This window comes from Hemibagrus wyckioides, linkage group LG10, assembly GCF_019097595.1.
Source record: "Hemibagrus wyckioides isolate EC202008001 linkage group LG10, SWU_Hwy_1.0, whole genome shotgun sequence".
In the NCBI taxonomy this organism is placed as follows: Eukaryota; Metazoa; Chordata; class Actinopteri; order Siluriformes; family Bagridae; genus Hemibagrus; species Hemibagrus wyckioides.
The window spans coordinates 1,409,888-1,433,801 of NC_080719.1; the positions used below are offsets into that span (position 1 = coordinate 1,409,888).

Here is a 23,914-nt window from a genome sequence, read left to right on the forward strand (position 1 = left end):
CATTGTTTGTGTTTACGTTAATGTGAATTTGTGTTCATGTTAATGTTTATATGAATGCTAATGTTTGTGTTAATTTTGTGTTAATGTTTGTTTGTTTGTATTTATATTAAATAACTTGTTTTCTCACAAAAACACACCCTCTACCTGAACAGAAACAGGAATTGTGTGTGTGTGTGTGTGTGTGTTAAGAAGCTGTTTATTCTAAGTAAATCGCTTGTATTGGGTTAAACCTCGATCCAGATCTAGCCTGGAAATAAACCCTGCATGTAGTTATTCCTCATGTGGAACAAACCCTTCAGTGTTTATCTTCTTTATATTTTTATCTTCAGATGTTTTTGTTCACTCTTTTCCATAAGCTCCTAAATCCCGCTCTATCCTCGCAGAGCTTTTTTTAAGGTGTGAAAAAACATCAGAGACACGACGGTGGTGTGATTTAGGACTTTTCTGTTCTCACGCCTGTGTCGTGTCTGTTAACACCACCCACATCCACAGCATAAAATAAACCGGAGGATCGGACCAGAAAAGATCAGATCCAGTAATCCGGGCCAGTATCAGTCCAGATATCTGATCCATACTCCATGTCTGATCTGTTACAGCATCGCTAATGTGTTATTAATGGACGGATTAGAAAGGGAAAACCGCATCTGATCGATAAACGATGCAGTGAGATGTTTGTGATGCATTAACAAGCTGCAAATGGATAAAAATGAATAGAGGAATAAACCAGGTGTATAGTGCTGTGTGAGGTGTATAACCTGTGTGTGTTTTTCTCTCCCAGGTGAGCCAGAGTGTGTATGAATGAAGCAGCGTCATGGCTGCGATGATTCCGCCGGTGAAGCTGAAATGGTTGGAGCATCTGAACAGCTCGTGGATCTCGGAGGACAGCGAGTCCATCTCCACAAGAGAGGGTGTGGCTCTGCTCTACTCCAAGCTCCTGGCTAATAAAGAGGTGGTGCTGCTTCCTCAGCAAGTTCTGTGCCTCAAAGGCCCGCAGCTGCCCGACTTTGAGCGTGAGTGTCTGTCTCGTGATGAACAGGAGCACTACCTGGATGCGCTGCTGGCCAGTCAGCTGGCTTTGGCCAAAACTGTCTGCTCGGACTCTCCGTTTGCGAGCGCTTTGCGCAAACGTCTTCTGGTGCTGCAGCGCGTCTTTTATGCTCTGTCCAGCAAGTACCATGACAAGGGCAAGACGAAGCAGCAGCAGCACTCGGGCGAGAGCGCACTGAACTCCTCTGAGCTGCAGGCAGCGAGCGAGCGGCCACGCTCCAGTACAGACGCGCTCATCGAGATGGGCGTACGTACGGGGCTGAGCTTACTCTTCGCTCTCCTACGTCAGAGCTGGGCCCTGCCCACCGCCACACCCGGTCTCAGCCTCTGCAACGACGTCATTACCACCGCGATCGAGGTAGTAGGTTCGCTGCCGCCGCTGTCTCTAGCCAACGAGAGCAAAATCCCGCCCATGGGCTTAGACTGCCTGGTGCAGGTTACCGCCTTCCTGAAGGGCGTGATCGCCTGCCAGTCCGGCGCGGACGTGGTGGGGCGGAGACTGGCCTGCGAGCTCCTCCTGGGTTTAGCAGCGCAGAGAGGATCGCTGAGGTATCTGCTGGAGTGGGTGGAGATGGCGCTGGCCGCCTCGGCTGGAGTCAGCAACCTGGAGCAGAACCAGAACCAGGAAGGCCTGATGGGATATGACTGCTTCATGAACATCCTCATGCAGATGAGACGGTCTTTGGTACATCTCTTTTAACACGTTACTTGTTGCACACATTTTAGAAAACATTTTGTGATAAATTATTTTGATAATTTACAAGCCCTCTTCATTTCTGACATTACTATATTTATATTTTATTTTTGTTGCTTTTATTATCAGTAGAATACTAAGTGTGTGGTGATTTGGAGACAGAAGGATGTGCTTTATAAATAATATTAAAAAACCCAAAATGCATAATTGAGATGGTCACATGTTTGGTACACGATATTGTGTTTTTGTTACAGTTACAAGTGTATGAGATATCTAAACTAACTGTTTTATTGGCAGATGTTCCTGATGACTGTATGTTTGTTTGATTATTAATTTATTTAAATGTATTTACAGGGTTCGTCGGCAGACAGGAGTCAGTGGAGGGAGCCGACTCGCTCTCCAGAGGGTCTGTGCTCTCTTTATGAAGCAGCACTCTGTCTGTTTGAAGAGGTAAAAATGTCTAGAAATGATTCGGAATAGAGTATTTTGATAGATTGTTGGTTTAACTTTTAGCGACGGCGATGTTACAGGTCTGTCGCATGGCATCGGATTATTCTCGGACGTGTGCGAGTCCAGACAGCATCCAGACGGGTGAAGCAGCCATGGTGTCTGAGACGTGTGAGGTGTATGTGTGGGGCAGTAACAGCAGCCACCAGCTTGTGGAAGGAACGCAGGAGAAGATCCTTCAGCCTAAACTCGCGGCCAGCTTCAGCGACGCGCAGACGGTAAGAAATACGCACAATGACTTAGTGAACCTGATTAGTGACTTTCTGACCAATCAGAATCTAGAATTCAGTCCTATATTTAAAGCCTAAGCAGGAACTCACGGTTTGTAATTCCAGATCGAAGCCGGTCAATATTGCACATTCGTCATCTCCTCTGATGGCTCCGTTCGGGCTTGTGGCAAAGGAAGCTACGGCCGTCTGGGTCTGGGCGACTCCAACAACCAGTCCACGCTTAAGAAACTGACTTTCGAACCTCACCGTGCCGTCAAAAAGGTTTCCTCGTCCAAAGGCTCGGATGGCCACACGCTAGCGTTCACGAGCGAAGGGGAAGTGTTCAGCTGGGGCGATGGAGACTACGGCAAACTGGGACACGGCAACAGTTCCACACAGAAATACCCCAAACTCATACAGGGACCCCTGCAGGGAAAGGTAGTGACCACAGTGTCCTCAGTTCACAACATATTTACCCTCAATGGGAGACTTCTAGATATGAGAAGGACACTTCTTCAAATTAACATGCAGATGTTTCATTGTAATGCAAACTATTTGTTTTTGAGCTTTACTATAAGCTCTTGTTGGGGGCGTGACCATTAACCATTAACAAGTCACACAAACGTGCTCGGAAATCCTGTTCTGCGTAAGTGAGCCTAAAGTTTCTTCTGCAATGTTCTCAGGTGGTGGTGTCTGTGTCAGCCGGCTACAGGCACAGTGCAGCGGTTAGTGAGGATGGAGAGCTGTACACGTGGGGAGAAGGTGACTTTGGAAGACTAGGTATGTTTAGTAGGAAGAGAAAGACAAGAAGATATGTTTACTCATGTTTTTTTTCTGGTATTGTTTTGTTTACTGACTTTATCTTTATACTGGATGAGTTATACAGCTAATCATGAATGAGCCTGACGCTTGTGTTGTTCTTAGGCCACGGCGATAGCAACAGTCGCAACATCCCCATGCTCGTGAAGGACATCAGCAACGTAGGCGAAGTGTCCTGCGGCAGTTCTCACACCATCGCACTGTCGAAAGATGGACGCACCGTTTGGTCCTTCGGAGGCGGAGACAATGGTGAGTCACGTGCCTCAGCCCAGAAATATCATTTATCATAAAAACATTTATCATAATAAATATTGTTCATATTGTAACTCTGATTCTTTGCAGCAATTATTTTTGTAAATAAAGTGACCACAAGTGGGGTTGTGACCTGAGTTTGTAGGTGTTGTATAAAGAGATACTCGGGGTAGCTGTGATCTGATCTCTTTCTGGTCCGTTTCTATGCATGATGTGTACTCTACGTTGTCTTGGACAGGTAAGCTCGGTCACGGTGACACCAACCGTGTCTACAAACCCAAAGTGGTTGAAGCTCTGCAGGGAATGTTCATCCGTAAAGTGTGCGCAGGAAGCCAGTCTTCTCTGGCCCTCACCTCCACTGGACAGGTATGAAGGAGTGTTAGAAAGGTGTATCATCACATGTTTACAGAGTGTATAAGTGTGTGTGTGTGGTGTACTCGTTTCCCAGGTGTATGCGTGGGGTTGTGGTGCTTGTCTGGGCTGCGGATCTTCTGAAGCCACCGCCCTCAGACCAAAACTGATCGAGGAACTGGCCACCACCCGTGTCGTAGACATCTCTATAGGAGACAGTCACTGCCTGGCATTATCACATGGTAAAACACACACACACATACATTTAACATAACAGCTTGATTTATTTTCTGCTTAGCATGTATATGTGATTTGATCCAGGATTTCTGATTGGTCTGTCGAAAAATTGAATTTTAAACAAAATGTTTATTAGCAAAGTCTGAACATTTTTGCTGTTTAATTCTGACGTGGTTAGGATTTTTTGCAAAAAACATGTGATTTTGCAAAGCATCTTTATAATGAATAGTGTCAAAAGGTTCCATTTTAATTTCATGGTGCTGTGGTCAACCGTGTAGCATGGTCAGATCTGCTCCACAGATTCAAATATCACACATAGGAAGTAGTGTTCTGTTCTCTTCTGAATTTTACATGATTCTCTATTTGGACAAATCTTTCTGAATGATATTCTTTTCGTTCTTGTTTTTATTAAACGTTTTGTAGATAATGAAGTTTACGCCTGGGGTAATAACTCGATGGGTCAGTGCGGTCAAGGAAACTCAACCGGTCCTATCACCAAACCCAAGAAGGTGATCGGTTTAGACGGAGTGGCCATTCAGCAGATTTCTGCAGGCACCTCCCACAGCCTGGCCTGGACTGCCCTTCCCAGAGACAGGTGCAGCATTCACATCACTGACCTCCAGGGTCCAATACAGTGTAGATAATATGACCATTCTCCCATATTTCCCATATATATGCAGTTTTATATTTGTATACATATATATATTATACTACTTTTTTTTTGTTAATGTTTTTAATTATATTATTAAATTAAATTAAATTAATTTTTTAAATATATTAAATTAAATTTTTCTCTTTTTTTATACTCTTTCTTTTTGTGTAAGACAGTCGTAAAAAGCATTTCCCTACATGTCATACTGTGTATGATTTCGTATGTGACCAATAAAATTTGAATTTGAGAATTTGAGAATATTTTTTTCACTACAGAACACAACTTGCATTACGCAGGGTTGGGCAGCGAGTAGAGAAGAGGTTTGGGTCGATTATCTTGTAAGAAGTTTAAGAATTTTTCCAACCTAGTAGCGCGAAATTATTGGAAATTCTTAGCATGTGCAATATATATTTTAATGATGTCTTCAAGTCTCCATACTCTCACTTTCACCGTGGCGTTGATCACAGAGTCGACACTGAAGTCCATTCCACACAATGAAAATAAATCAGTTCTCACGCTCAGGCTCACGCACACACTGCAAGCGGCATGATTTTTTTCCATAGCGTTTTAGTTATTGATATAGTCAGCTGGTGTTTATATTTTTAAGTATTAATTTTAATTAGTTAAGATTTAGGTTCATTAGTACCGTTAATTAAAATGCTGCAAATAAATTGTTTTTAAATAATTTTAGTATTGAATACGTTAGAAAAATACAACTGATTGATTAATTAAAAACAAAACGATCAACAGATCAGCAATCAGTTATTAAAATAATCGTTTGTTGCAGCTCTACATATGTTATTGCATGCATGATAGATTATGATGCTTAAAATTATATATGTTGTGTTGTTAAGAATATTGCTTGTATGTGTGTGTATGTGTATATGTGTGAGCAGGCAAGTGGTGGCTTGGCACAGGCCCTACTGCGTGGATCTGGAGGAGAGCACTTTTGCTCATCTGCGTTCATTCCTTGAGAGATATTGTGATGGCATCAATAACAAAGTCCCTCCTCTGCCCTTCCCATCCTCCAAGTACGTCAAAGTTTTAATCGTTATGAATAAGTTATAACCTGTGTGTTTATTCTTCTTTCTCTTTTTACCATGTGCAATTGTTTGATATTTGTTCCCACAGAGAGCACCATAACTTCCTGAAGCTGTGCCTAAAGCTCTTATCCAATCACCTGGCTCTGGCACTGGCAGGGGGCGTGGCCACCAGTATCCTAGGACGGCAGGCTCGGCCTCTCCGCAACTTGTTGTTTAGATTGATGGATGCGTCAGTGCCTGATGAGATTCAGGAAGTGTGTGGCTGCTTTTATATTTACTTTTGGATAGATTTTTGTTTCTTCACAATTTTACTTTAAGTGTGTGTGTGTGTGTGTGTGTGTGTGTTTCAGGCAGTCATTGAGACTCTGTCCGTAGGGGCCACCATGTTGCTGCCCCCTCTGAGGGAAAGAATGGAGCTTCTACATTCACTCCTTCCTCAAGGACCTGACCGCTGGGAGAGCCTCTCTAAAGGACAGGTAAAGTGGTGTGTGTGTGTGTGTGTGTGTGTGTGTGTGCGCGCATATTAATGCGGTGTGTCTCTGTGTTACAGAGGATGCAGCTGGACATCATTCTCACCAGTCTCCAGGATCACACCCACGTGGCATCTCTATTGGGTTACAGTTCTCCTCCAGATGTCTCGGAGTCTCTCGCACTGTCTTCCGACCCCACACACACACCGGACACACACCCTGACACACACCTCGCTGAGATCCTCATGAAGACTCTACTCAGGAACCTGGGCTTCTACACGGTGAGTGTGTCCATTGATCCTTTACTTACTTATGGCATCTGCTGAGTGCATATTGAAATGTTAAGTTTGTGTGTGTGTGTACAGGATCAGGCATTTGGGGAGTTGGAGAAGAACAGTGATAAGCATTTACAGGGCACATCTTCATCTGATAACAGTCAACCTGCTCACCTCCATGAGCTCCTGTGTTCTCTACAGAAACAACTGCTGGCTTTCTGCCATATGAACCCTGTCACAGAGGTACACACACACATACCCACACACACACACATGGACAGAGACACAAACACTTGGATTCTATTATGGACACACATACACAGAAAGAGGAGAAACACATGGACAGCATGATGTCACCCACACTATAATTTGTGTACATTGTGTGTGTGTGTGTGTGTGTCCATCTGTGCAGGACTCCAGCAGTGTGGCCCTTCTCCATAAACACCTGCAGCTTTTGCTGCCTCATGCCACAGACATTTTCACTCGCTCGGCCGTGCTTCTGAAGGAGAGTTCTGGAAACGGCAGCGTACGTGAGAAACTACGAGGTATGTGTGTATGCACTCACACACACACACACACACACACACACACAATTGCAAACAGACATCCCTAAAATGTCTATTTGTTTATCCCTGGAACACTCAAGTTCAAATTTACTAAATCAATTTATTATGCAATATAAATCGAGTCAAGAACATCAAATAGACGTGTTATTTTAATACCCTTGTTTGTGTGTGTGTGTGTGTGTTGTAGATGTGATGTATGTGTCTGCAGCGGGAAGCATGCTGTGTCAGATCATGACATCATTGCTGTTACTGCCCGTATGGGTGGCTCGTCCACTGCTGAGTTTCCTTTTAGACCTTCTGCCCCCGTTAGACCGCCTCAACAGACTCCTCCCTGCTGCCACGCCGTTAGAGGACCAGGAGTTGCAGTGGCCAGTTCAAGGTAAAATTAATTTTAAAAAATCTTAATAAAAATGTTTATCTGTTTAAATAGTTTTTTTTTTTGTTTAATAAGTCTTTCGATCTCTCTGTCTCTGTGACTGCCAGCAGGAATCTCAGAGCTAGCAGAGCCGGGGTGTGTGACTGGTCCTGCACAGTCTTGGGTGTGGCTCATGGATCTGGAGCGCACAGTGGCTTTGCTGATTGGCCGATGCCTTGGGGGAATGCTACAAGGCTCCACCCCCTCACTGGAGGAACAGCACACAGCATACTGGCTGAAAACCCTGTTATTCAGCAACGGCCTGGAGACAGATATACCACAGCTAGGTACACACACACACACAACCAGACAGCTAGGTACACACACACACACACACATACATAAATACAGCTAGGTGCATACACACACATACATACACACTCAGACAGCTAGGTAAATATCTCACACACACACACAGACAGCTAGGTAAATATCTCACACACACACACAGACAGACAGCTAGGTACACACACAAACATACATACATACATACATACAGCTAGGTGCATACACACACACACACACACACACACACACACACACATACATACAGACAGCTAGGTACACATCTCACACACACACACACACACACACACACACATATATATACAGCTAGGTACACACTAGAGCTGCACGATTAATCGTTATTATCGATTAATTCGAATTTATGGTTTATGTTGATGTTGAAAAACGAAAATCGATTTTACAATTTCACTTTGGTTTGGCAGAGTGAGCTTCCGTAGTTCTGCGACGCAAAGAGCTTGTTTCCAAGAGAGGTGCGGTTTCTTCAGTCTGGTTGAAGAACGCACTGAAAGATGGGGAAAAGCTGAAGTCTGCCACCGTTTTCATATGAAATTTAAAGGGGACTGAGATGATCATGAATTTGTGTAGAGTTTATGGAGAATCGCAGAATTTTAGGGGGGCTGAGTAGAAATGTTAAAAATGGCCAAAAAGCGACAAAAACAGCGGCAGACTTCGGCTCCTCCCCGTCTTTCGTTCTTCAATCCACAGACCGCAGCGTCACAGAGCGAGGATTAGAGGACAAGCTAGCAATTAAAAATCTTAAAATCTCTAGCTTACTCTAAACTTTGAAATAACATGTAAAGTGTAGACAGACATGCTTTGAAAGAAGGCAAAGTGGTGATTTGAGTTATATTGTGTTTATTTATATATTTATTTTACTGATTGAAAGAGTAATAATGTTCTGGACAATGAGCACAGTTTCTCTTAATAAAACACAATTCAAATAAAACAATCATTAAGATTTTTATCTATAAGGTGATACCTGAGCTGCTTTATTTCTAGTTTAAAGTCACAGCGGTAGGCAACGTCAATCCTGGAGAGCCGCTGTCCTGCAGATTTTAGCTTTAACCCTGAGAAGAAAAAAAACAAAACCAAACATACCTGTCTATAGCCTTAGTGCTCCTGAAGATCTTGATAAGTTTGTTCGGGTGTACTTGATTAAGGTTGGAGCTAAACTCTGCAGGACAGCGGCCCTCCAGGACCGACATTACCTATCTTGGTATAGCATAATAATGATCTTTTTTTAATTTGACATCACTGATTTGACAACAGTTACTGTATCAGTGAGTGAAGTGTGTACACTTTTATATTATTTTTTAAAAAAAGTGATAAAAAGCATGGATCATGAGATGATGGGAAAGGGCCCCCCCATATTCTGTCTTTGCATAGGGCCCAAGAATTGGGTCTATGCCCCTGTACACACACACATACAGACAGCTAAGTACATACACACACACACACATACAGACAAACATAAAGATGGACAGATGGATGATAGACAGTCCCTCAATGATCATTACTTCAAACCATTTCTTCAGATTAAGAACTTCACCTTGTGTGAATTTATGGATGTTATAATATTGTGTGTGTGTGTTAAAGACTCATGTATCAGTGCTCTCCTGGAGGCTGCTCTGTGTGGGAATGAGGAGAAGAAGCCGTTTGACTGTGCACTGCGAGCTGACATGAGTGTGTTAGTGGACCTGGCCCTCGGATCCACTAAAGAGCCCACACACAGCCTGTGGACCAACATGTTGGACTATGCCATCAGCAAGGGTAACACACACACCAGTCTGATAACTCAAGCTATTAAACAAATAATGATCTGTAAATTAAAGAACCTTGCTTTGTTCTGTGTGTGTGTGTTGTGTGTAGACTGGGACAGTGCGACTCTGAATAACGAGGCTTTGTTGGACACTGTGTCTCGCTTTGTTCTGGCAACGCTGCTGAAACACACAGGGCTTCTGGGTCACGCCTGTGGAGGGGGCAGGTAGCACACACACACACACACACACACACAGTGATCAATTACATTTATTAGACACTAAACTTTCTATTTGTGATGGTCGGTTAGGTATCAGCCGTGTAAACTGTTGGCTGAAGTGTACAGGAGTGTGTATAAGGTGCGGAATCGCTTGCTGGCCTGCAAGAACATGGAGCTGGTCCAAACTCACTCACCATCCCGAGAGCGCAGGGTACATACACACACACACACACGCACACACACACATTCACATACATTAGCATCATCTTCCCCTCAGATGCTTATTTTACATATAAACACCTTCATACCTGTTTGTGTGCTGGCAGATCTCTGAGAACGTGGACTCGGTGGAACTGGATCCTCAGGAACATGCTTTCACTCGCACCATCGACGAGGAGGCAGAACTGGAGGAGCGAGCCGACAGAGAGAGAGACCGAGAGGATAGCCAACAGGAGCAGGAGGATGAGGAGGAGAGGGAGCATGAGGTCATGACAGCAGGAAGTGAGCACACACACACCAACATATGTGTTTGCGGTAAAATTTCATCATTTCTCTGTCATAGCAGATCTAGCTGATTTTTTTCACCCTGCTGCTCTTTTTGCTGTTTCTCTTCGGTGCAGAAATTTTCCAATGTTTTCTCTCGGCACGGGATGTGGTGCGAAGCCGAGACCGAACTCGCACGAGCAGTGTCGGTGTCCCTGATGAGTCTGTCCAGCCTGGGCAGGAGCGCAGGAACAGTGTCCCATTACAGGACAGACAGGACCTTTACACCACCACCTGCAACGGTATTATCCATCGCTGTGCCATGCTCCTAATGGCAGTCAGCCCGACACTCACACAGTTGACTAATGAGCAGCCGGTGTTGGGTGGGGCCATGCAGGACGCAGGTGGATTTATGACCAGGTCAATACTACTATATCTGATAATCCATCTGATACACATATCAATGTGTAACTGTGCTTCAGACCTTACTAACGGTATGTGATGTGTGTTTAGAAGCGAGAGTTTGTCAACTGAGAGCCGTTCTATCCAGAGCGGTCCGAGTTACAGACTCACTAAATCCAGAAGCGAGTCTGATCTCTCCCAGCCCGAGTCTGATGAAGAAGGATACTCACTGGTCAGATCAAAACCTAATCATGCTTATCCTTTTGTACACTTATACTACGCGTGTGTGTGTAAATTCAACTGAGGGGAAACTTGTGAACTTTTACAGAGTGGCAAAAGGAACGCTGACCTGGATTTGGCATTCACTCATAAAAAGAGAGGTAAGAGTCTTGATCTTATTTGTTTTAAAATTCTTTTTTGTCGAAGTGGCCGTTAACCTTCATGATTTTATACAGAAATTGAAGAATCTGATCTCTTTTCTCTGCCTGTGTAGTGGACAAGAACCTAATTCTGCTTTTACACTTGACGTTGTTTGTTTATTTATTTGTTTGTTGGTTAGTTTGTTTATTTAGTTATTGTAAACCTTGTAAAAAACCTCACAATATGAAAGGCAGCGAGTGATTTATATTTTGGGGATATATTTTTTTTTTGGACATCTTATTTTAAATATGGCTGTGAAAAGACAAATCACACAAGCAGCTCAATTTCTCTTGAAAATTGAAAACAAACACCAGTGTCATCACCAGAGCTACAAGAAACCATATTTTATCTGCGTTACTGAGAATAATTAATCAAAACTAGGGCACAAGCAAGGCTAGTTAGTTAACCAGTACTAGTGAAGTACTAGTAAGAATCTTGTGTCACAAACCAACAAAAAATTTTTTTCTAGCAAGTGTGAAATCAAGACTAACTTTATTTATTTACTTAATAATATAAAATAATATTCATCATCATAGGTTTATGTTCTGTGTCTGATTATGACTCAGTAATCCTCATTCGTGAAAGTACATTCCTTGTTCCACTTGCGTCCCCATCAGATTTTGCACACAGCACTCCGGACTCTGCCGACTGGTTCGGCCGGCGTTTGGGTCGCGATCGCCTGTACAGCTCCCCTCAGTCTTATGAGGAGTCTGACTTGGACCTGAGCTGCACGTTACATATCCACACAATCATCGACAACATCGTCAGCTTCATCAGCGGAGATGTGGGAAACACACCTGGATTCAAGGAACCGGAAGAGAGCATGTCAACTAGTCCTCAAGCTACGATTATAGCCATGGAGCAGCAGCAGGGCAGAGCGGAGGTACAGGGCATGCTTATACGCTTTGAGACACTTTCTAATGCTGTCACAGAGAAAACTAATTGAAGAGGAACTTATTAAGAAACCACAGTAAAATTCTCAAATCTGATTGGTCAGAAGTTTTCTGCAACAATATTATTATTTCTATAGTAACAACTCGTTTACAGGAACTTGTATGGCAGTTAGAATAAACAGAGTAACCACTGATTTGGTATCCAGTGTCAGAGATATGGCTTTAGCTATAAAAATGTATATAGCTAACAAATTGCTGTGGTATAAGAGAAATAAAGATGTTTTTGTATGTGTGCATAGCTGCGGTTAGACGCCCTTCATCAGATCGTGGTTTTAATCTCTGGGATGGAGGAGAAAAGCAGTCAAGCCGGATCAGAGGGCGTGGCTGGGCGTGGTTCTGCTGCATTTCACTCCGCGTCCTTGTTGACATCAGTCAGACTGCAGTTCTTAGCCGGATGCTTTGGCCTCGGTGCCTGTAATGGAGGACTGAAGGGTGAGAGCGTCCAGCTGCACCACTACCAGGTAATCATCACGACTGTGTACACAAAGCACAAAGTAATCCGAATTGTTTAGTGAATAAACAAATTTACCAAATAAAATGGACAAGTGTAAGGATTTGAGTGAGTTTGACAAAGGGCCAAATTGTGATGGCTAGACCACTGGATCAGAGCATCTCCAAAACTGCAGCTCTTGTGGGGTGTTCCCGGTCTGCAGTGGTCAGTGTCTATCAAAAGTGGTCCAAGGAAGGAACAGTGGTGAACCGGAGACAGGGTCATGGGTGGTCAAGGCTCACTGATGCACGTGGGGAGAGAAGGCTGGCCCGTGTGATCCGATCCAACAGACGAGCTACTGTTGATCAAACTGCTGAAGAAGTTAATGCTGGTTCTGATAGAAAGGGGTCAGAATACACAGTGCAGGACGGGTCAGGGCTGTTCTGGCAGCAAAAGGGGACCGACACAATATTAGGCAGGTGGTCATAATGTTATGGCTGATCGGTTCACAGAAACAGTGGATATTTGGATATATATGTTTATACGTTTGTGCTTTTCTTTATTCCAGGACGGAATCCGAGCTGCTAAAAAGAGATTACAGATGGACATTCAGACAGCGGTGCACAAAATCTACCAGCAGCTTTCTATCACATTGGAGAGAGCTCTTCAATCAAATAAGCACCATATAGGTAATGTATAAAAGAAGAATACTGCATCTCTCTCTCTCTCTCTCTCTCTCTCTCTTTCTCTCTCTCTCTCTCTCTCTCACTCACACACACACAGATGGTGTGCACTGAGTTTTCATGCATGCTCTGTTGTACACAGAGGCTCAGCAGAGGCTGCTGTTAGTGACCGTGTTTGCCCTCAGCGTGCGCTACCAGCCTGTGGACGTTTCATTGGCCATCTCCAGCGGTCTGCTAGACGTCCTCTCTCAGCTGTGTGGTAAAGAAACCCTGCTTGGACACACCCTCCAGCTCCTGCACAAACCCGCCGGCTCACAACTCAGCACAGCACTCAAAGTGGCCAGCACCCGACTGCTGCAGATCCTCGCCATTAGCACCGGGTAAAAAAAAAACAGCAAAATGTTTTAACAACGGGGGTAAATAACCTCAAATTATGTGTTTCTGAATTTTCTACACCCCCTGTACTTGCTTTTGAGTACATACAGAAGATTTGAAGCGAATTTGCTTGTAATAATTGCTCTTGTTTTGTCAGAACATACGCTGATCGGTTGAGCCCTAAAGTGGTTCAGGCTCTGTTGGACCTGCTCTGTAGTCAGCTGAAGACTTTGCTGTCGCAGGCTGCAGGAAGTGTCCTCAGCACAAGTCCAGAGTCTGAGGAAAAGACAGATGATGGAACTGACAACACCAAAAAAGACTTCAGGGGTAATTACACATGGACACGTACCCTTACTCAAACAGCTTCACTAAAAAACAGAATTTTATTAGCAGTTGAACATGCATGAAAATGTGTGTGTGCGCGTGTGCTTGGTTTCAGCATTACTGCGCAAACAGCACACGGCAGAGTTACACCTCGGAGACTTTCTAGTGTTTCTGAGAAGAGTTGTATCGTCTAAAGCCATCCAGTCCAAGATGGCGTCTCCCAAATGGACCGAAGTGCTGCTGAACATTGCAGCGCAAAAATGCTGTTCAGGTACAGGTGCTTTAACTTTTTAAATTTATTTTCTATTTTTTTAGAATTTCATTTGAGTATAAATGTGTACCAAAAATTTGTACATTTGTATTAAAAAGTGCATGTATCAAAAGGCAGTAAGTAAAAATAAACATTTATACCTAAAACTAATGCTTCTAATGTGTTTATAAACATACATTATTTTGGCAGAAGTATTGGGACACTCCTCCAAATCACTGAATTCAGAGGTTGGGCTCGGCCCCTTAGTTCCAGTGAAAGGATCTCTTAATGCTTCAGCTTCATACCAAGACATTTTGGACTCCACTCTAATTCATCCCAAAGGTGTTCTATGGGGTTGAGGTCAGGACTCTGTGCAGGCCAGTCAAGTTCCTCCACACCAAACTCACTCATCCATGTCTTTATGGACCTTGCTTTGTTGCATGTTGGAACAGGAAGGGGTCATCCCCAAACTGTTCCCACAAAGTTGGGATGAAATTGTCCAAAATATCTTGGTATGAAGCTGAAGCATTAAGAGTTCCTTTCACTGGAACTAAGGGGCTGAGCCCAACCCCTGAAAAACAACACCTGAATTCAATGATTTGGAGGGGTGTCCCAAAACGTTTGATAATATAGTGTACATTGGTAACATGTACATGTCTAAAATATTTCATTTTGATGGCCAAAATTAGAGAAAATAAAATTTGTAGCAAAATAGTGCAATATTCTTGAAACTGTTTGAGTTTTGCATAGTGCTGTGAAAATAAAAAGCTGAGGCATTTAATGAAGTGTGGCACAAAATTATTTTTTATTTCATTTCATTTGGATTTTTTTTACAGAATGTTTCTACACAGAAACTAGAGATGTTGAGAAGGTTTATGTTACAATTGATAATAAATTACAGTAGGATCTCTGAAGTGATCTAGTTAAAGGTCATATTCTGTTAATATTTCAACCAAAACCTTTAAATAATGTCTTAATAAGTGCTTTTTCTCTAGGCATTCCACTGGTGGGGAATTTGAGGACACGCCTGCTGGCCTTACACGTCCTGGAGGCTGTACTTCCTGCCTGTGAAAGTAGCATTGAGGATCATCAAATGACCCAGGTTACATCCTAAACACCATACTGACATGCGAGTAGCCGATTAACCGACGTCTGTGTAGAACACTTCATACATTTATTCGGACACACAATAAAAGCAGATTGAAAGGACGGAATATCGAGCAACCATAACAAGGCCGGGGGTGCCAATACTTTAACCCTTATTGAAAACGGAGTGAATGTTGAATCCAGATTTTATCCAGTGACATTAAAAGTATAAAAATATAAGTGCCTTATGAATGACTTGCCATTCAGTGATATGCGTCACGTTATGATGTTATACCTCATGTAGTGAGGAGTGTAGGGATTTTATTAACACCTAGGGTACCAATATTTTATCCATACTCATAATACGGAGTATGTTCAGGGTCAGGGTGGATACAGGGTCTATCCCAGTGAGAATCCAGAGATGTGTTCTCTTAAGTTATAGCATTAGTGTGTGCAGAATAATCCACGCCATTAACGTCTTTTCTCTTACCTTAACATCAGGTAATTGAACGGTTGTTCTCTCTGCTGTCGGATTGCATGTGGGAGGCTCCTGTCGCTCAGGCCAAACACACCATCCACCTGAAGGAGCGAGAGCAAGAGGGAAAACTCCAGGTAAACCACACAAACTAATATGGAGTAAACAAACTATACAGTTTAAAATCGGATGGTTGAATGTGTAGAATAGACTGTACAGCTATTGAGTGCGTGTGTGTGTCTTAGGGTGAGGCAGAGGAGGAAGAAGAGAACCTGCCTATACAGGAAGTCATCTTCGATCCTGAAAAGGCGCAGTGCTGCGTGGTGGAAAACGGACAGGGTCTGACTCACGGCAGCGGTGGGAAAGGCTACGGCCTGGCAGCTACAGGCATCTCATCAGGATGCTATCAGTGGAAGGTAATGCGCACACACACACACACAGGTATTAATTTCACTCTTTCCTACACACTTTAGCATACTACGGTCATTACACTATGACTCCGTGCTCTATCTGGATGGAGAAGCCATCAGAACGGTCAAAGAAGTAAGGTTCCTCGGCCTGACATTTGATAATAAACTCTCCTTTGTCCCGCACATGAAGCACCTAAAAAACAGATGCTTTAAGGCTCTGAACATCCTGAAGGTGCTCTCCAAAACCACATGGGGAGCTGAATTCACGGTCCTTCTACGTATATATAGGGTGCTTATCAGGTCCCGGCTGGACTATGGGAGTATAGTGTATGGATCCGCAAGGAAATCATATATACAAATGCTGGACACTATCCACCACCAAGGGCTAAGACCACACCTAGGAAACTTAAACACTGATCTCTCCAACCTAACGCAGACAAACCATTGTCCTATCCCACCCTGGAAACTAAGACAACCAAAGATCCTTAAAGCCTTCAGCTACACACAAAAGTCACAAACCCATCCAATTGAATACCAAGAACAATTCTTAAACCTAAAGTACAGATTCCCTCTCCATACCTTTATTTATACAGATGGGTCAAAAGCAAACAGGGGTGTCTCAGCAGCAATAGTAGCAGGACGACACCAGCAAGGCCTCCGCATCCCAGGATCGTGCTCAGTCTTTACAGCTGAAGCCCGTGCTCTTCTCCTAGCACTGGAATACATAGAAAATACAAAACCAAGACACTCACTTATCCTCACCGACTCCAGATCATGCCTCCTGGCACTGGAATCCATAAAGACAGATCATCCCATCGTTGTCAGCATCTTAGATAAACTAAACCATTTAAGGGGCCAGAATCTGGACACCACGTTTTGCTGGATCCCAGGTCACATGGGCATTTCTGGAAATGAACAAGCAGACAACGCTGTGAACAGAGCTCTTAATGAAGAACTAACCAGATGCCAAACCCCTACATCAGATCTCAGACCTATACTGAATTCTTACACCACAAATAAGTGACAAGCGGAATGGGACAACTACCCCCACAACAAATTACACAAAATTAACCCTACTATCTACAGGAGACCAACCCCTCGCTTTTCAAGTAGACTTGACCAAAGAGTGTACACAAGGTGCCGCATTGGCCACACAAGACTCACCCATGGCCACCTGCTAAAAGGGGAAGAACCACCACTATGTCAAGCCTGCAAAATACCTACATCAATAAAACATATTTTACTCCACTGCCCTGAGCACCATAAGGCAGAAATTTTATACAGAAGACACTTTAGAAAATATCTTCAAGACAGCTCCACCGTACAAGATTCTGAACTTCCTAACCAGCGTAAACCTCAAAAAACGTATTTAAACTGTTCTTGCCGTCTTGCGTATCAATGTGACACTACCTATCGAATATCACACTATGGTTTAACTATATTCAAACTTTTGCCATAATATAGCCATCGAAGCTAACATGGCATTAAAAAAAAATCAATCAATCAATTCACTCTATTTCCAATTTATACTCAGCTGTATGTCTCTTCTGTCAGTTCTACATAGTGAAGGAGAACCGTGGGAATGAGGGAACGTGTGTGGGCGTGTCTCGCTGGCCAGTACACGACTTCAACCACCGCACCACAGCTGACATGTGGCTGTACCGCGCTTACAGTGGCAACCTGTATCACAACGGGGAGCAGACGCTTGCCCTGTCCAGCTACACACAGGGTGACTACATCACCTGCGTGCTGGACATGGAGGCTCGCACCGTGTCCTTCGGAAAGAATGGAGAGGTCAGGTGGAGATATATGTTCACCAGTTTATACATTTAAAGTTCCTGTTCTCAGTTATGTTAGAGTAGCTCTAAACTTGACATGTTACAAAGAAACTGCAAAAACATAAACTCCTCTGTCTTCATGATGGCTTAAATTACAGCCTTATCTCTAAAAAAAAAGTGCTGATGATGAAGAGTGACAAAGATGATAAATAAACATCCTGTGAATGGGCCGTTACTATGGAAACTTATTAAAAACAAGCACATTTATGTACACAAACCTGTGATTTGTCAAAGAAGCTTTCACAAAAAAATGAATTAACACATTTCCAACTTTCTTGATGTAGGAGCCTAAACTGGCTTTTGAAGATGTGGACGCTACAGAGCTCTACCCCTGCGTCATGTTCTACAGCAGCAACCCAGGAGAAAAGGTACAAGCCAGAATAATAGAGTCACTGATAAGTGTTAAGTGAAAAAAAATCTCTTTAACGTATCTGGTTTGTTTACAGGTCAAAATCTGTGACATGCAGATGCGAGGCACACCGCGTGACCTTTTACCCGGCGACCCCATCTGCAGTCCTGTGGCCACCGTTCTTGCCGAGGCCGTGTCTCAACTGGTGAGGATCCTGCATCGCTCAGACGGCTGGATGCAGCCCATCAACAGCTGCATGCTCCAGCGGCTGCAGCAGATCCGTGGCTGCCTGCGTGACGGCGCTCCACCGCCCGGTGGTGCCAGACTTCGAAAGAGCCGCTCGGCTCAGAGCCGTGACGAACAAGACGAGGCCAAGGAAGAGGACAGGGAGGAGGAGCGAGGCAGGAGTGGCCGGGAACTGACGGAGGCGCAGCTGCGTACGCTTTGTAACCTGATATGGCCAGTGCTGGCGGTGATCGGAGGTGTGGATGGAGGTCTGAGGGTCGGAGGTCGCTGCGTGCACAAGCAAAGTGGGAGACATGCCACCCTGCTGGGCGTGGTGAAGGAGGGCAGCATGTCGGCCAAGGTGCAGTGGGACGAGGCAGAGATCACCATCAGGTGAGACGAACTAAACACGCTTATAAAGAATTTTACCAAGTGGTGAATTTATGGCTGTCTATCTGTCTTCCACTGTTTCTCTTATTTACTCTTCAATATTTACATTTTCTGTAGCATTTCCCCTCGTATGTGTGTCTATCTCTCTCTCCCCCATCTTTGTCTGTCACACAAATACCTTGTCTGTCTCTGTCTCCCCCTCTCTTTATCTCTCTCTCTTTCACACACAGACACACTTACTCTCTCTGTTTGACTCTCTCTCTCTTCTATCTTTCTCTCCCCTCTCTCAGCTTCTCTCTCTCTCTCTCTCTCTCTCTCTCTCTCTCTCTCTCTCTCTCTCACCCTGTTTCCCCTGCACTCTCGCTGTCATCTTCATCTTTATTTTCTACCTCATCTCTTTTCTTTAGCACTCTCTCATATTATCTAATATTAGCTTCATATCTTTGCATGTCCTCTTCACCTCACACTCCCTCACACTCTCTACCTCTCTCTGCTTCTTCTCGTCTTCTTTACCTCTTCATATTCTTTCACGTCCACTCCTCACTGAAGCTTCCCCGCTTTCTGGTCACCTAGTGACACGCCGCTGTATAATCTGGAGCCGTGTGAGCCGCTGCCTTTCGACGTAGCACGTTTCCGAGGTTTGACCGCTGCTCTGCTACTGGACCTCACCGCTCTGGCTTCACTGCAGGACGACGCCAAGCTCTCAGCTTCCTCCTGCTCCTCTTCTTCCTCACGTCGCCACGAGCGCCGACACCGGCACGAGCCTCACGAGCCAGAGACCGAAGATGGCCCGGGCGACCTGCGTGTCTCTCATAGCCTAGATGAAGTGCGCTCCCACGCCCACACCACTGCTCACCCCGAGCCGACAAAGACCCCCGTGATGGCTGAGGTCCACGCCGTGCAGCTATCCTACCTCTGCCTCGGTGCCATGAAGAGCCTGAGTGTCCTGCTGAGCTGCAGCAAGTACGCTGAGCTCCTGCTCATCCCCAAGGCAGTGCATGACAGCGGCCACAACTCTGACTGCGGCAGCCCGAGCATCGGCGTCTCGCAAGAGGAGGCAGAGATGCGCTCAGCACTGCAGTTCCTCATGAGACACATGGTGAAGCGGGCTGTGATGAGGTCACCCATTAAACGTGTGTTGGGATTGGCTGAACTGGAAAGGGCGCAGGCCATGATCTACAAACTTGTCGTCAACAGTGTTTTGGAAGAGCAAGAGGGCGGGAAAGCCAAACAGAGTGAGTCTCTCTCTCACACACACACACACACACACACACACACACACTATTTTCTGTGAATGAACAATCATTTTTATCATTTATCCTGAGTCATAAAGAAATACTCCAATATTTTATGATGTCATACTGTGTATGTAGTTTGTGTGTAAAGAAGAAACCATTGATGCTGAATCATATTATATAATTGCTGCGTTGTGTGTGTGTGTAGCGGATGGTGAGAGTGAGGAGCTTGAAGGTGAGCAGCAGTTCCAGACGCCGGTCACCACTTCACCCTCTGCATCCAGCAGCACCTCATTCATGAGCTCCTCACTAGAGGACACCACCACAGCAACCACACCTGTCACCACAGCAACCACACCTGTAACCGATACTGAGACTGCACCAGCCTCGGAATCACCAGGAGTTATGCCCCTCAGTCTGCTCAGGTACATGAAAATGCATGCTCTCTGTTTCTCTCACACACACATACACACACACACACACACTCATGCTGAGTCAAGCTGTCGTCCCCAAGTGTCTCAAGGCCACCACATTAATTACAGTCCCGAAGAAGCCACACCCATCCAGCCATAACGACTACAGGCCCGTTGCACTGACACCAATCATTATGAAGTGCTTCGAGAGACTGATCATGCGGCACATTAAATCCATTCTTCCTCCCTCCCACGACCCATTCCAGTTTGCATACAGAACCAACAGGTCCACTGAAGACGCCATCTCAACCGCCCTCCATCCAGCCCTTACACACCTGGACTCCAAAGACTCGTATTTGCTTATGCTATTCCTGGACTTTAGCTCGGCGTTTAACACAATTACCCCCCAGCAGCTCATAAGCAAACTAAGACACCTAGGAATCAACTCCCCACTCTGTAACTGGGTTCTGGACTTCCTGTCAGAGAGACCACAGAATGTACGAGTCGGCGGAAAAACGTCTAAGACCATCACACTGAGCACAGGGTCGCCACAAAGATGCGTGCTCAGCCCTCTGCTCTTCACCCTGTTGACCCACGACTGTGTACCCAGCTACAACACCAACCACATCATAAAGTTTGCAGACGACACAACTGTAGTGGACCTCATCACCAACAACAACGAGGTCAACTACAGGAGCGAGGTCAGTCGTCTGGTCCAGTGGTGTACCAACAACCATCTCTTCCTCAACGTGGGGAAGACCAAAGAACTCGTCATTGACTTCAGGAAAGGACCACCACAGCACCCCCCACTAACCATCAACGGTGCTGCAGTGGAGCGGATGAACAGCACTAGGTTCCTAGGGGTGCATATTTCTGAGGACCTCTCCTGGACGACAAACACCACATCGCTGGCCAAGAAAGCTCAGTCACGCCTTTACTTTCTTCGCCGACTGAGGAAAGCTCGAGTCCCGCCTCCTATCATGTGCTCCTTCTACCGGGGCACCATTGAGAGCATTCTCACCGGCTGCATCACTGTGTGGTACGGAGGATGCACTGCCTCCTGTCGAAAGACTCTCCAACGCATAGTGAAAGCAGCCGGCAAGATCATCGGTGTCTCTCTGCCCTCCCTTGTGGATATCTTCCATACCCGCCTCACTAGTAGAGCCATCAGCATTGCAGCAGATGGTTCACACCCATCAAACCTCTACTTCAGCCTCCTGCCTTCAGGGAGAAGGTACCGAAGCCTCCAGGCTCGCTCCACAAGACTCTCAAACAGCTTCATCCATCAGGCTGTCAGGATGCTGAACTCTGTCCATCATGTCCCTCCTCCCATACCTACTCCTGGACTCTGAAACCACAGCTCACCCACACTTTATTGCACATTAGACACTTTATACTGTCGACAAAATTCCATACACACTGGACTGTTTACAAACACTTATTCTTACATTACATGTTTTAGCATACATGCACAAACTATTTCAATCTCACACTGTTTTGCACTTTACACCTACAGTCTTATTGAACTAATTATACTGCTGCTATTGTACATATTGTACAGGCTGTTTTTCTACCTAACTTTGTTTTTGAAGTTTACATTTATCTTCATGTTTATGTTCATGTTTACATCTATCTTCAGCTTATTTGCACCTTGAATATATTTGTATATTAATAGAATTCACTGTTTACACTTACTCAGATATATATATCCATTCAGAAGTTCAGTTTATTTTTCACTGGTTTATTTATATCTATATATTATAAGTATACTACTGGTACCGTCACAAATCTGTTCTTTGTTGCACTAACTGTAGCTGTAACTGTAAGTACAACGTTAATACTGACAAGAGAAGAGAAACAGTATTTCGATTCCTCTGTATGTCTGCACATATGGTGGTATTGACAAAGTAAACCTTGAACCTTGAAAATACATAATCGTCTGTGATGTGTCATATTTTTAATGAACATATGCAGGTATTTAAATGTGTGTGTGTGTGTGTGTGTGAGTAGACAGATGTTCTCCAGCTACCCCACCACCACGTTGCTGCCTGCTCGCCGAGCTCAGACGCCACCAGTCTCGTCCCTGCCCACATCTCCTTCAGACGAACATGGCCGGAGACAGAGTTTCACCTCTCCTGAGTCTCAGCCTGCCAGAACTACAAACAGGACAGGTGTGTGTGTGTGTATATATAAACACACAAACCCACCCACACACACATCCACAAACTAACAAAAGTTAGAAACTTTATTTATTAGCCTTCCATCTTATTCTTGTGTGCAGCTCTATCAGACCCTAGCAGCCGTCTGTCCACATCTCCTCCTCCCCCTGCTATCGCTGTACCTCTTCTCGAGATGGGGTTCTCCCTCAGACAGATCATGAAGGCTCTAGAAGCAACAGGTACACACACAGTCTCCTACACACACAAACGTGTATTATAAAAATCCCAGTCTGTTTATCAGGACTTTTTTATCCAGGTGCACGAGGTGAGGCCGATGCCCAGAACATCACGGTTCTGGCCATGTGGATGATCGAGCACCCAGGCACTGAGGACTCGGAGGAGCGCACCCTCTCCTCTGATTGCTCTGGGGCAGCGGGAGGGGGTAAGAGTGCGGAGAGGAGTTACCTGCGCTCACCTGGAGACATTCCCAATGCTGATGCCACGGAGCCGGAGGAGGGATTCAGTGAGAGGTAGACACAGTATATGTTATTTCATATAATAATCCAGTTAAAAAAAAAATCAATCACTTACACTTAATTTTGATCTCAGCCCTGAAGGATTAGATCAAGACTCTGCCTCTGCCTCCACTGGCCACACCCCCCGTGGGCGCTCAGCCACCAGTAGGAAGCATCGCTTTGATCTGGCAGCACGCACTTTATTGGCCCGTGCAGGTACCTCACATACACATGCACATACACACATATTGTTGTGTCGTGAAATTTACCGGTGTGCTTTCTGTGTAGCTGGACTATACCATTCGGTGCAGGCCCACCGCTCTCAGGTGCGAAGGGAGGGGTCAGGGCTGCAGCAGGACTCGGGCTCACTGGGTGGAGTTTACGACTTCAACCTGGACGAGGAGCTGGAGCTGGAGTTGGACCAAGAGGCGATGGAGGCCATGTTCACACAGGAGCTCGCTTCTGACTCGGACATCCTGGGAATGTGGATTCCGGAGGTACTGGACTGGCCAACATGGGTGTGTGTGACCGCGGCCTGGGGCTGCAGCTACTTTCCTACTCACTCTTCACCCTGTTAACCAAGGAAACACACACTCACACACACACCACTCTCTCTCTTTTCAGAAGCGCTAACACTTTAGCAGACTGTTGCATGCACATTGATTATTTTATTAAAGT

At 44.9% G+C, this 23,914-nt stretch overlaps 1 protein-coding gene across 9 annotated transcripts in view; it reads left to right on the top strand.

The window, feature by feature from the left end:
* The window catches only part of herc1 (HECT and RLD domain containing E3 ubiquitin protein ligase family member 1), a 47,770-nt gene that overhangs the window by 3,796 nt on the left and 20,060 nt on the right, over positions 1–23,914 (top strand). For 4 of the 9 annotated variants that reach the window (XM_058400300.1, XM_058400307.1, XM_058400304.1 and 1 more), the window contains exons 2-44: positions 779–1,732; positions 2,096–2,191; positions 2,272–2,466; positions 2,584–2,895; positions 3,141–3,237; positions 3,382–3,525; positions 3,767–3,894; positions 3,977–4,121; positions 4,540–4,711; positions 5,665–5,799; positions 5,900–6,065; positions 6,162–6,287; positions 6,362–6,562; positions 6,647–6,799; positions 6,969–7,101; positions 7,310–7,501; positions 7,606–7,824; positions 9,440–9,613; positions 9,713–9,827; positions 9,912–10,032; positions 10,148–10,322; positions 10,442–10,724; positions 10,818–10,938; positions 11,035–11,086; positions 11,744–12,009; positions 12,319–12,540; positions 13,078–13,198; positions 13,335–13,572; positions 13,725–13,894; positions 14,007–14,162; positions 15,137–15,243; positions 15,729–15,839; positions 15,948–16,118; positions 17,667–17,906; positions 18,235–18,318; positions 18,397–18,917; positions 19,464–20,149; positions 20,358–20,574; positions 22,573–22,733; positions 22,844–22,960; positions 23,038–23,251; positions 23,331–23,452; positions 23,525–23,754. In XM_058400300.1, the coding sequence (XP_058256283.1) occupies positions 812–1,732; positions 2,096–2,191; positions 2,272–2,466; positions 2,584–2,895; positions 3,141–3,237; positions 3,382–3,525; positions 3,767–3,894; positions 3,977–4,121; positions 4,540–4,711; positions 5,665–5,799; positions 5,900–6,065; positions 6,162–6,287; positions 6,362–6,562; positions 6,647–6,799; positions 6,969–7,101; positions 7,310–7,501; positions 7,606–7,824; positions 9,440–9,613; positions 9,713–9,827; positions 9,912–10,032; positions 10,148–10,322; positions 10,442–10,724; positions 10,818–10,938; positions 11,035–11,086; positions 11,744–12,009; positions 12,319–12,540; positions 13,078–13,198; positions 13,335–13,572; positions 13,725–13,894; positions 14,007–14,162; positions 15,137–15,243; positions 15,729–15,839; positions 15,948–16,118; positions 17,667–17,906; positions 18,235–18,318; positions 18,397–18,917; positions 19,464–20,149; positions 20,358–20,574; positions 22,573–22,733; positions 22,844–22,960; positions 23,038–23,251; positions 23,331–23,452; positions 23,525–23,754 (8,730 nt within the window). In that variant the 5' untranslated portion in view covers positions 779–811. The remainder of the gene's footprint in view (positions 1–778; positions 1,733–2,095; positions 2,192–2,271; positions 2,467–2,583; positions 2,896–3,140; positions 3,238–3,381; positions 3,526–3,766; positions 3,895–3,976; positions 4,122–4,539; positions 4,712–5,664; positions 5,800–5,899; positions 6,066–6,161; positions 6,288–6,361; positions 6,563–6,646; positions 6,800–6,968; positions 7,102–7,309; positions 7,502–7,605; positions 7,825–9,439; positions 9,614–9,712; positions 9,828–9,911; positions 10,033–10,147; positions 10,323–10,441; positions 10,725–10,817; positions 10,939–11,034; positions 11,087–11,743; positions 12,010–12,318; positions 12,541–13,077; positions 13,199–13,334; positions 13,573–13,724; positions 13,895–14,006; positions 14,163–15,136; positions 15,244–15,728; positions 15,840–15,947; positions 16,119–17,666; positions 17,907–18,234; positions 18,319–18,396; positions 18,918–19,463; positions 20,150–20,357; positions 20,575–22,572; positions 22,734–22,843; positions 22,961–23,037; positions 23,252–23,330; positions 23,453–23,524; positions 23,755–23,914) is intronic. The other 5 variants (XM_058400301.1, XM_058400305.1, XM_058400309.1 and 2 more) reach the window with 3 other exon arrangements.